We start from the raw sequence: 12,642 nt of genomic DNA on the forward strand, positions 1-12,642 counted from the left end.
CTGAAGTTAGGACTTGGAAGAGGGGAAGGTGGGGAGCAGACCACGCACAGGACACCTCTAAATCATGCAGAGGTGAGGTAAGTCATTCTACACAATGAACTTGAGTATAGGCCCACAGGTAGACAGCAACTGATAGTAGAATAAACTGCTGGCTTTCAATTATTGGTCACTTGTTTCCAAACCATCAATTAGTATGACTGCCACACCTGTTAGTGAAATAACTTGCATTCCCTCAAAAATAAGATTCATTCATAAACACTTTTATTCCTAGACAGCTTGAAGGTTGAACTGTACATGCAGAGTTGCATAAATCACAAGATTTACAGTGAATTCTATTCTATGGTAGAGTGCAATCCAAAATCCTTTTACAGTATAAAAAGACAGATTTTAACATCAAGACTTTGAAACATAGGAGTATGGGGGTTAAAGCTTCCCCAAATATTTCAGCTCTTCTAGATACCTAGTTACTAGGTATTGTATGCCAGACATGTTTAGTGAGTGAGGAGCTGTATAATAGATTACAACTTTTAAACATCCAGATAGCATAACATTAAATTACTTCTCCCATATTTCTGGCAATAAAGAATAAGCCGAAACCCCTGCCATCTGCAACCAGCTCTTACAGACAAAATAATTACTCCCTTGCCTGTCTAGGGTGTTACAGTGTTAATGCACCAAGAAAAAAAAACATTCCCTTCATGGCATTTCTATCTCACATTAGCTAAAAAAAGCAATGTAACAAAAATAAGATACAACAATCTTTGAAAATAAATATAAAGAGGGAATGCAGATAGTGTCAATTTTTTTGGCAGGTAACATTCATAATATACAAAAAAACTTATTCAAATTAGCCAAGGACATCCTCAATTTTCTGTAAGCTCGCTGGCTATTTTAGTCCACTTCCTCCATACGTGAAGTGTCATCATCTCCTTCAAGTGGTGGCATCTCCTCAGCAACTGCTGGGCTAGTTTCTTCTGTAGCAGCATCATCTTCATCAATGCCTGAACAAAAAGCACAAGTGTACAATTAAGACCATCCAGAAATATATTAATCTAATATTACAGTTCAGGACAAACAATTTCTATGTCCTTCATATCATAGGCGAAACTGATTACTCAACTGCACCGTCAATTATTTGAAGAAAAAAAAAATGTTGATCTGCAGCCATTAAATTCCTCCCAAGAACAGTATATACACCTGAACTAGGATTATAAATTCAATAGTTTTACTTACCAAGACCAAGTTTGATCATTCTATAAATACGGTTAGCATGTGTCTGGGGATCCTCCAAACTGAAACCAGAGGACAGGAGTGCGGTTTCATACAACAAAATAACCAGATCCTTCACTGACTTGTCATTCTTGTCAGCCTCTGCTTTCTGCCTTAGTGTTTCAATGATGGAATGATCAGGATTTATCTCAAGGTGTTTCTTTGCTGCCATGTAGCCCATTGTGGAGTTGTCTCTCAGTGCTTGTGCTTTCATTATCCTCTCCATATTGGCAGTCCAGCCGTACGTACTTGTTACAATGCAACATGGGGAGGTCACCAAACGGTTGGAGACCACAACCTGTTGAGTGGAAACATTAATTACCAAAGTTGGTGGTTTCTGTAGGGTTTAAGATACTACAGATATGTTGAATTGCAGCAATTGTTTAGAGTACCTGCATAAGCTAAGTGACAAAATACAGCAGGACCCATGATGCAGTCAACATCTGTAGAGCCACATCATAAAATGGAATTTGAAGATACTTTGACTATTTAAAGTCCAATGGACCATCTAGTAACTGACTAATCTTGTTTCACTCTGATTAGAAACCAAAAAGTGTCTCCCACCACTTGACAAGACTCAAATTGATTATAAAAACTAGATGTTCCAACCCTATTTTTTTTGGTGGGTGAGAGAAAGTAACTGTACCGATTAGTCTATATGCTAGTTACTACTGTTGGATTAAAAAAACCCCACAAACAAATAAACCAGACTTTTAGTAGTTGAGTCATGCCTTAATCTTTTTTGCATCTAAAGGGATAAGGGGGCACACAGATTGCCTGATTATTCTGTAGTTTATTTAAAAAAACCTAGCTAGTAATTTTAGTATGAGACATGGAGTATTAAATACTTTTTGCCAAGCAACACTAAGTAGAACAGTTTATTTTACACATTTCTCATTCTTCACCTTGCCTTAAAAACATACACTTAACCCTGAGAAGTGAGAAAGTGTTCCATATGAGACAGGAATGATAAACTAGCAATACTTGTGGTGCTAGAGCTCTTAAGTGCTGACTAAAGGCAGTCTCATTAACACTTAGACCATTCCTCACAATAGCCTGTAAGAACTTACTAATCAGGAAAGTGATGTACAGTTGGGGTAAGACTGCCTACAAAGAGCAAGATGTTCATCATACCTTTTCCACTTTTTTTTCAAGTATGTCCTTCATAATTTTGCAGAGGTTTTCAAACTTTGCCTTCTTCTCCTCCTGTTTCTTTTTCTCCTCTTCATCCTCTGGAAGCTCCAAACCTTCCTTTGTTACAGAAACTAAGGTCTTGCCTTCAAATTCCTTTAACTGCTGCACACAGTACTCATCAATAGGTTCAATCATGTAAATTACCTCCAGACCGTGTTTGCGAAGGCGTTCCACAAAAGCAGAATTTGCTACCTGATCTTTGGTTTCACCTGAAAGAAGAATTCCACTTTTTAAACTTAAGCCACAACTGACTACAGTAGATGAGTATAGAAACTGTCCCTTCTCTAGGTATCTGAGATTCTCATATAAGTAAGCTTGAGTTGTCCCAGAAGAGCAGTGGAGCAGCAAACAGCCAGGTTGTTCTGTACAGACTACTGGAAATTGAAGACTGGATAAAATGCTAACCTTGTTTTGGTGCTTGTGGAAACGAGCCTTGCAACTTCAGCCTAAGGTGCCCAGAATAATTTGTGAAGTGCACTACTGAGCCACCCTGAGGTCATCTGTCTGTGGGACTGCTTACAAAAGTGGTGTCTCCATTCCCATGTGTCAGATACAAGCCTAAAAGAACATTGGGCTTTCCTATTTGTCCTCTGCAAAAAGGCTTGCATCTGCTCCCTCAACAGGTTCAGGCTTATCCTTGAGCAGCTCTGAACTTAGTCATGAAATCCAGAAGCTTGAAGTCTTTTGCCTAAGGCCATTTGGCTTTGGATGCTAAGCCACACATGCCCTTTTATAGAAACATTTTAAAAACTTGGTGTTTATCAGGATGAAAGATAAGTTATACCTGTCCCTTAATCATGAAGGCCTAGCAATCCATGGTTGAAGGACAGCAGCTGCAGATTGGTAATACCTACTCCAGAAGAGATCACAGCTCATGAATTTAGCATGTTGTACTTTTAATACATCTCTAATTTCTCAGACAGACAGACATTCTCAAACACTAGGCGAAGTACCGCAGGGATCATAAGAAGCCAATTTAAGTGTGCTGAGTTTGAGACTATTGCACCAAGAACTTCTACTTCAGCACCTGAAATCATTTTAGTCCCCCCCCCACCCCCAAAAAAGTAAATTCAAAAGATAAGGAATAGCAAAAATATGGAGACTGCTTCTGTTATTTCAGAGGCTCCCTAGCAGTCGGCGACATTCCTGACTGGAATGTTTGCAAGGTATAAATTGGGGCCATACAAATGCCAGTAGAAACTTTGTTTGTGCCCAGCACTGCTTCTCTCAAAAAACAGCTACTTAATTCTTGGACAAGAGACTGGGAACAAAGACCCACAGATGTCAACTCCATGAGTATGAAAAATACACAAGCATGACATTTAGAACATGGATGCTTGTCACTGATTCCATCAGGTGCTCTGAAGAGAAATAAATAAATATTCCCCATGTAGCTTGCCTCCTTGTGCATTTTCCAACATGCACGGATATTGTTGTGTGGAGTTCACCTGCGTATGACTACTAAGGGATTAAATGGAATAACCTTGCTTCAGACAGGGTTTAAAAAAAACTAAAAAAGGTAGCTCTAAGTTAGAGAAAGACTCACTTGTGAAATGTGATAATACATGTTTTTGTATTGCTGGCTTGCTTGTTCAATTATAGACTAATCCCAACATGCAGCATGTGGTATGATAGCCTATGGAGCAGAACGGTCAGTCCACAACAAGACTATTTAAAAAGACAGATAGGACAAGTAGTTGGAAACCATCTACCTATGGCACAAGTTCTGGTGCCTGCCTGAGTCATTAGATAACAAGCAAAGGTCTAGTACATTTGGAAGCTTTTAAACACCAAAGTTGAAAGTAGTTGCAATTGACTTGCCTGTAATGTAATATATGTGTTTCTGGTTTTCCTTCATCCGAGTACAGTAGTCTTTCAAAGAGACCATCTCATCACCAGATGCAGAAGTGTAGTACCTCAACAATTCTGAGAGTTTCTTTCGGTTTTGGGAATCTTCATGTATGCCAAGCTGGAAAAAAAATACATAGCTATAAATATAAAATCTCACCTTTTCAGACTACATGCTCATATTGTGCAACTGCCAATAATAAAAGCAGATAATATAAATCATTGATAGAAACCACCATGCAAACAGACCAAGTTCTTGCTAAAATACTACGGTCACCGACCTTAATATTTTTAGAAAACTGCTCATAAAATTTCTTGTAGTTCTCCTTGTCTTCTGCTAATTCAGTGAAGAGTTCCAAGCATTTCTTGACCAAGTTCTTTCTTATCACTTTCAGAATCTTGCTCTGCTGCAGCATTTCACGGGAAATATTTAGAGGTAGATCTTCGGAGTCCACCACTCCCCGCATGAAGTCTGTAAGAAAGTGTGTGTCAAATCTTGCAAACTAAGAGAAAGCTTTACAATGAGATTAAAGAATCTTAATAAATTAGATACATTACAAATACACAGTCAAAGGTTTTTTTGTTTTGTTTTTTTTCATTTTATTTTATTTTAATTTAGAGGCTTGCCTTTTTTAATAGAGCAGGGGTGGGCAAACTTTTTGGCCCAAGGGCCACAGCGGGGTTGCAAAGCAGTATGGAGGGGCAGGTAGGGAAGCCTGTGCCTCTGCAAACAGGCTGGCCCCCAGCCCCTATCTGCCCTCTCCCACTTCCTGCCCCCCTCAGAACCCCCCCCCCGAATCCCTGACCCCTATCCACACACCTCCCCCAGCTCCCCCAACCCATCCACCCCCCCTTTGTCCCGACTGCCCCCACCTGGGACCCCCCAGGACCTCACCCCCCCATCCAACCCCCTGCTCCTGATCATCCCCCGCTCCCGGGGCCCTTCCTAATCCAAACACGCCCTGCTACCACCCCCCCAACCTCTGCCCCTTCTAACTGCCCCCCGGGGACCTCTTGCCTCCCCCTTACCATGCCACTCAGAGTGGCAGGACAGGCTTATTGGAAAGCCTGGGAGGTGTGTGGGCACAAGCCACGCTGTCCACGCAGTGGCATAGCTACGGGGGAGGGACTGGGGGCCAGCCTCCCTGGCCAGCTCAGGGACCAGGCAAGACAGTCCTGTGGGCCACAGTTTGCCCACCTCTGCTCTAGGGAGTTCCTTTTCTCCAAAAGGCAACTTTAAAGAATCAGATAATATAACCCTCTTCATTGGTTCTGTCTTACGCTTCCACATTCACATCTTAAAGAAAAAGCCAATCACATTTTAGTCACCATTTATGGTCTCACAAAAGGTGTTTCTATTTTTTCCACCAAGGTACATGACAGGTGATCAGAGGAATGTTACTTCTCAAACAAGGGCCTACTTACTCAGATATTCAGGGATTAGCTCCTCACAGTTATCCATGATGAAGACTCTGCGTACATACAATTTAATGTTATTCTTTTTCTTTCTGTTCTCAAACAAGTCAAAGGGTGCACGTCTTGGGACAAACAGAAGCGCTCTGAATTCCAGCTGCCCTTCCACAGAAAAGTGCTGCAATAAAGTAAGCCACAGTTTAAGAATCTTTAAAAAGTGAGCTTGATGCATTTTACAGTGTTTGGAAGACATTCATGGCCACTTCACTTAGCTGGGGCTATGACGTCCAAGAGACATTCTTGACATCTTCACTAATAAAATGGCATTGCTTTCTTAATCAAGGTTGTCAGTCAACAGCACAGCAAGAGTCAGAAGCTGTTCTCCTAGTCTCCATCAGCAGGGCTTAGTGGAAGGGATGTTCTCAGACTACTGTAGAATTTGAACTCTACAGGAGGTTCCCCATTCTCTTTAGGCAGGGCTCCTATGGTGCCGTAAGAACCTACCATCCATTATATTTAGTTTGTTTTGCACATATTCACCTTGATTGTCAAAGAAGATTCCTAACTGTAGAGAAACTTTACCAATCAGAGCCTGAGAAATGCTGCTGCCTACATTATGGTTAAGAACTTAACTTGGTTTTACAAGGCCTATGCTTTCTAGTTTGTTTCAGATGTGCACAAATCAAGTGATATGAAAAACTCTGAATATCCTCAAGTTTGAGTGCTACAGCAATTTTGTCTCAGTGTAACAGCAGTTTTAGTAGGCATATACTGAAATTTTCATCACCCTCAACCAAGCAGAGCTCTTCAAGTACTTGGGTATCTTTTTATTAAGATGACAAACTTAGACAACACCCAAAGCACACAACTGAAGTAGGATCTATTGGGCTTTCAGACATTTCAATTTCAAATACGAGTCCTACTTACTTTCACTGCTAAGTGGTCTTCCCAATCATTGGTCAGGCTTTTGTAGAATTCTCCATATTCCTCATTGGTGATATCATCTGGATTCCGGGTCCAGATTGGCTTGGTTTTGTTGAGCTCCTCTTGGTCAATGTATTTCTCCTTAATCTTCTTTTTCTTCTTCTTGTCCCCATCTTTCTTTTCTTCCTCCTCATCAGAGCCAACATCCTCAATCTCTGGTTTGTCTTCTGTCTTTTCTTCTTTTTCCTCTTTCTCTTCTTTTTCCTCTGCCTCATCATCACTTACTTCCTTATCCCGTTCTTTTTCCACCTAAAAAGATTAGAAATTTAAGTGGAAGATTGACTTCATAGCATGTTATATGAGTTAGAAGCCCTGATAATAAGCTTTCCATGCATGCCCATGTCCTCAACTGTTTTGGGCTGGACTGTCACAGCCATCTTGGATACCCTATATATACTGCAACCACCAAGTTCTCTCCCCTTGCTCATCCTAACTTCTAATTAAAGATTTAGTGTAGAAATGTGATAAAATTGTCCCCCCCTTTGTTTTTTTATAATACAATATTGCACTTGGTTTTCTGTTACGTAGCACCCCAGTGTTTAAGCATAGAGAATAAATGAAAAAATAGCAGTGCAGCACAATCCTGAATAGCTAGACATGGTTTGCAATGGGAAAAAAACAAAAACAAGTTTATTTTTGAAAGCCTTGCTAAAAAAAAAGACAGAACGAGAAATATTTATTAAGTCATTCTAAGACACTTTAAGGATACTCTGATTTTTAGTTTCAACTGATGAACAGCAACAACATACCTCTGATAAATCCAGATTTCATTTTTCTTGTATCCAATAAAGATCAGAAAAACATCAGAACTAGTTACTTGTATCAAAGGGGCTGTCTACACAGACCACGAATACAGACTACATGGGTGTAATTTCTAAAGCTCACTAATGTGTTGCATATTAATTGTTCCATGTAAACCCTGCTGGTGCACACTAAAGGTCTGAAACAGTACTATGTTAGAGGGCAGTAGGGAACAACAACACTACAAAGAGATTACTTTGTTACAGTACAGACCATGAGAAAACCCTGAAAAAAAACCCTAGTCTTTGGACATCTACACAGAACTCAGAAATTGCTAAAATAAACCCCAAAACAAAGTTAAACGCCAAAAACAGAAGACTTCTGTATATGAAACTAAAGTTTACTGAAGCCATTAGATTTAACAGTACATCTTTAATGATGTACTGTGTTATGCCACTCACTGCCCATCATGTTTAGGTTATACATCTTTTACTCTATTCTGTGACTCAATGTATGAAGAGGACCAAGTCAGACAGCAATGTTGATTCCCAGGAGTCTCCAACAGAAAGTAAGGAAAAAGCAAGAGATTCTTAGACAAATGTTATATATAATACACAAACTAGTATATTAATGATTTTTAATCTGGTCTATCACTTTAAAATTTTTGTACTGTTGAGATACTTTGGCTAAACCTTCTATTGTACCACTAAACATTATAATGTGGTCATTTTGAAATGATTAAATTTTACTAGTTTAATTTACTGTTAGCATTCCAACCCGAACACTTACAAAAAGTGTAATTGGATAACCAATGAACTGAGAGTGCTTCTTCACAATTTCCTTGATTCGTCTTTCCTCCAAGTACTCTGTCTGGTCTTCCTTAAGATGCAAAATAACCTTTGTACCCCGGCCCAGAGGTTCCCCTGGAATAAAGATTTAAGAGTTTTACTGCAAGCACCAGTAAGCGTGTTTGGCAAGGTGCTAGTTTAACTAGTCAGGTTTTTACACCTTGATCAGAAATAAGATTCTAATTTAACACCTTTGCTTAAGATTATCCCCATAGTAATTTTATACTTACTTCCTATAGTGTCAGGCAGGTCACCTGCACTCATGCTTTTACAATAATGTATTAGCCCTCCTTTAGACCACATGATCTTTAATACAAGATATGCACCCTAACTACAATTCCTGCAGCATACAAACAAATCACAGCTCCCTTTGTAGTTGAGCTATCCTCTGAAATAAAAGTTTCTGATCTGAACTGCTACCTCACATTCTTATTCTTTTTACAAGAGAAATGCAGGACCACTGCTGCATGATTACTGTAATTTACTTACAATTGTGAATTAGTGTTTCTTAATCTCTGCTGAAAAATTATCCCGAGGAGCAGTTGTTTTAACTGCAGTTTAGTCTAAAATGATACCATATGCTACTGCTGTTCCATCTTCAAAACCCTTCCATAATATGGGGAAACACATTAATGAGGGGCTGCTTTAGAGCTACCTGTGCAACAGAATGTTAGCACTTACCACTATCAAGTCTTACAGTGAATGATCCTCCAGCACTAGACTCCCAAGCATACTGCTCATCATCATTGTGTTTGGTGATCACTGTTACTTTCTCAGCAACCAAGTAGGCAGAGTAGAAGCCAACACCGAACTGACCAATCATAGAAATATCGGCACCTGCTTGCAATGCCTCCATGAAGGCTTTGGTGCCAGATTTGGCAATAGTACCCAGGTTGTTAACCAGATCAGCTTTGGTCATCCCTATGCCGGTATCCACAATGGTAAGGGTGCGATCATGCTTGTTGGGAAGAAGGTTAATGTTCAGATCTTTTCCAGAATCTAATTTGCTTGGATCAGTCAAACTCTCGTATCTGATTTTATCCAGAGCCTACAAAACAAGAGGCAACTATCAGATCCCTCAACACACTACTTGCATTTAGATAGCAATGTCACTTAATTATTTCCATTACTTACATCTGATGAATTAGAAATCAGCTCTCTCAGAAAGATCTCCTTGTTGGAATAGAAAGTGTTGATGATCAGAGACATCAACTGAGCTATTTCAGCCTGGAAGGCAAAGGTCTCCACCTCCTCCTCCATCGGTTGGTCTTGAGTCTGCACAGCTTCTGGCATCTGTAGAAATATGTGAAGTTGTAGCTCTGCAAGACAGCTCTGTAGAAAGACTCTTAAAACAAGCACATAGTATTCATCTGTTTTATGTTCAATCACTAGACCTTCTTTTAACAAGTACCACCATTTTGGGATACAAGGTTGCTGAGAGCATGGATAGCATTTTAAATATATCAGACTGAGTAAGAGAATCCCAGTTAGTATTCTCTTCCGTCTGGCAGTGAGGAAGACTCCAACTCTTATAGCCCTTTTCTAGATAGACCTGGCAGTGATGGATGAGCACAACTCTGCTCCTCAGGAGGACAAAGTTTTAAGTAGCAATTTGCCCGATTGCTACCATCCATTTTTAAGGACTCAGGACAATATTGTGAATCTTTCAGGATTCTTCATCCTCAGAGTTGCAGGAGCCATTTAGAAATGGAGAAGTGAAACTGTGTTGAATACTTGAATTGGCTTCTAGATATTCTGCCTTGTTTGTCTAAATATATGTACTTTTACACAAGTCAAAAAATCTAAATGACTTTCCCGAGCATCTAGGGCAATCAAGGACTGAATATACAAAGTTAGCATTACAGACTAAACTGAAATTCCAGCATTTAAATTTGACCTTATACAACATTTGGGACTAGAAAATAACTTGCAAAACATACCGACACATATACCCTTCTAATGGCAGAAAGAACAACTCACAATCTGGTGATTGTTTCCAGCCGCCGTGTGATTCTTTTTTTTAATTTTTTTTTTTTTTTTGCCTAGTGATCAGTCACAAATTGTGAGCTCTCTCTCCTCAAGGCTGTAGAGCAGATAGCTCATACAACCCAAAAGTATGCATGTGCAACCGCACTGACGGTTTAACAGACAGAATGGCATTCTGTTGCTCATACCCCTCATCCAGGCAATGGTGCTATACATTAGTTGTAATAAGAGCGCCACTTGATATAATCCACTGGTTACATCCTAGCTGCAAAAGAGCAGGTTTTGCCAGTCTGGCGAGCCCAGTGGTACAGTCACATCCCTGTTTTACCTGCTACAGTACCGGCTTAAACCGAATCCCCCTAATGCTCAGAGGGAGACCTTACTAGCAATGTGCTTCTTCAAAGCAGTAGCGCGATAAGAAGCACCGCAAATGTCCACGGAACCGGGTCAAGTTCAGATCCCAGCCTCCCCCGCGGCGAGTACTGTACGTCGTACCGTTGACCGCAGGTAGAGCTGGAAACCAGGGAGGCATCAGCGCCGCAATCTCTCAACACATGGGGGCACAGCGCCCCCTACAGGCCCCGTCCCGCAACAGATTCTAGAAACTGCCAGAGCCTTCTCCCCCCCCCCCACCCCCCGCGCCTTCCCCACCCACTCGCCGCAAGAGCGCGTCCCTTGCGCCCTCCCCCCTCCGAAGCCGGTCCCCGTCTCTCCGCCCCGCTAGACACCCGCCTCCACACGAGCTACCCCGACAGCCCCTTCTCCAGCCCCCCCCCCCTCCCCGCGCTGCCGGTCTCCTTCGCCCCCCTTCCGCACGTGCGCCAGCCTCGTCCCCGAACCCGACCCCCTCACCGCCCGCCGGCCCTTGCACAGCCAGAGCCGGTCCGCTCCCCGAGCCTGCTCCGGCCCCTCCGCGTGTGAAGCCAGAGCCGGTCTGCTCCGCGTCTCTCCGCTCCCAGCAACTCCCCGGAACCAGCGCGAATCCCCGCAGCAGCCGCCTAGGGGTCGCGTCCCGCACCGCCCGACACCGCTCTGCGGGTGGCTCTTTCGGCAGGGGCTGCCTGCGTCCCTTACAGCGGCCTGCAAGCGCGCCGCCAGTCCCCTCTCCCGCCAGCTGGGCTACCGGTCTCCGCGGCGCGAAAGGACCTCCGGCATCAGCCCAAGTCACCCCCCTCCCCCGGGCCGGGGAAGGGGCCGCTGAGAGGGCCATGCTCGGATAGATCCTCCAGTCAGTGCTGCCTCCGCCTCTCACCTTAGCGGCGATCGCGGTAACGGCTTCTCTCGGTCCACCGGCCTCCTCTCTCCGCACTAACAGCACTGGTATTCTTCCCCTCCCGCCCGCCTTATATACCCCGGGCGCCGCCTCCTTCCAGAACCATCGGGAACCTTCACTGACAGGCCCGGGGGTGACGACTCCAACCTTCGTCACGGGGGGGAGGGGCCGAGAGAGGGGGGAAGCCGCTGGGGAACAAATGCGCATGCGCCAGGACGAAATGCCTCGGTTTGCGCGCGCGTTTCTCGCCTGTCCGCTAGCTGAGAGGACTGCGCATGCGCCCTCCGGAGCCCCGTTCGCCCGCGCGCTCCCTTTCCAGCAGTCGCCTCTGAAGGCGGGGGTGGGAAATGCGCTTGCGCGAGATCAACGGCCATCGGCTGGCTTGGGAAAGGGGGGGGGGGGCGGACTGCGCAAAACGCAAGGTGACTTCATTCTCTGCAAACCCGAACTCCGCCCCCAGCCTCTCCCCTCCCTCCGAACGTCCTAGAAGGAGGCGGGGCCCGTGAGACTGTCTCCCTCCGCCAAGTCCCGCCTCTCCTGCTCTGCCTCCCTCCCCCACCCCGCTTCCCTCAGAAGGTCCTAGAAGCAGCCAGAAGCCACACACTTCCCACCCTCCCCCCCCCGCATCAGAGCGGCCAAGGCCAAGAGGGGGGGGTTAGCATCGCCTCCATCTGCCCTTCCCCCCAGGCTCTCTGCGCGGCCTCGGGCCGTCCCTCCTCATACCATGGTGCCTGGGGCAACCCAGGCCACGTTTCATGCAGGGCCTTGGGGTGCTACCTCTCCCCCCCATGCCAGGCTGCAATGCACGGCCCTGGGGCACATCCTCCCCATTCCACACTTCAGTGCATTAGCCTGAGGCACGGCCTGCATGTTAAACTCACTGCATGCCCCTGCGGGGTCCCCCCCAGGCTATCCTGCATGGCCCTGCAGTGACCCCTCACGTTTCCTTGCATGGCCCTGGGCCACCCACCCACGCAACGCTGCACTGCACAGCCCTGTACATGTAGTGCGTGGCCTTGGGGCACCCCCTCACAGGGCCACACCGCACTGCATGTTTCTGGGGCAACCTCCTGGCATGCCATGCTG

The 12,642-nt window shown here is 44.2% G+C and overlaps 1 protein-coding gene across 2 annotated transcripts; it reads right to left on the reverse strand.

Annotated features, from left to right (window-relative positions):
* Nucleotides 1-244: 244 nt before the first annotated feature.
* HSP90AA1 (heat shock protein 90 alpha family class A member 1) lies at nucleotides 245-11,778 on the reverse strand. 2 transcript variants are annotated; one of them, XM_038405388.2, is made up of 11 exons: nucleotides 11,536-11,778; nucleotides 9,432-9,590; nucleotides 8,979-9,345; nucleotides 8,239-8,372; nucleotides 6,652-6,957; nucleotides 5,737-5,902; nucleotides 4,593-4,783; nucleotides 4,285-4,432; nucleotides 2,404-2,672; nucleotides 1,234-1,567; nucleotides 245-1,001 (listed from the first exon to the last, which is right to left on the reverse strand). In XM_038405388.2, exons 1-11 carry the CDS (start codon nucleotides 11,761-11,763, stop codon nucleotides 892-894), a joined length of 2,412 nt encoding a protein of 803 aa, XP_038261316.1. In that variant the 5' UTR covers nucleotides 11,764-11,778; the 3' UTR covers nucleotides 245-891. The 2 variants fall into 2 exon arrangements, with proteins under 2 accessions (XP_038261316.1, XP_043371769.1); XM_043515834.1 differs by lacking the exon at nucleotides 11,536-11,778 and adding an exon at nucleotides 10,667-10,781.
* Between the last annotated feature and the right edge of the window lie 864 nt (nucleotides 11,779-12,642).

This window comes from Dermochelys coriacea, chromosome 6, assembly GCF_009764565.3.
Source record: "Dermochelys coriacea isolate rDerCor1 chromosome 6, rDerCor1.pri.v4, whole genome shotgun sequence".
NCBI classification, from domain to species: Eukaryota; Metazoa; Chordata; order Testudines; family Dermochelyidae; genus Dermochelys; species Dermochelys coriacea.

What these genes read in the sequence shown, in the direction of transcription:
- HSP90AA1 (XM_038405388.2), bottom strand. Translation starts at nt 11,763, where the DNA reads ATGCGCATTTGTTCCCCAGCGGCTTCCCCCCTCTCTCGGCCCCTCCCC. An exon ending in TTACCGCGATCGCCGCTAAG is followed by an intron (nt 9,591 to 11,535) that starts GTGAGAGGCGGA and finishes ATATTTCTACAG; the next exon opens with ATGCCAGAAGCTGTGCAGAC. An exon ending in ACACATATATTACATTACAG is followed by an intron (nt 2,673 to 4,284) that starts GCAAGTCAATTG and finishes TTCTTCTTTCAG; the next exon opens with GTGAAACCAAAGATCAGGTA.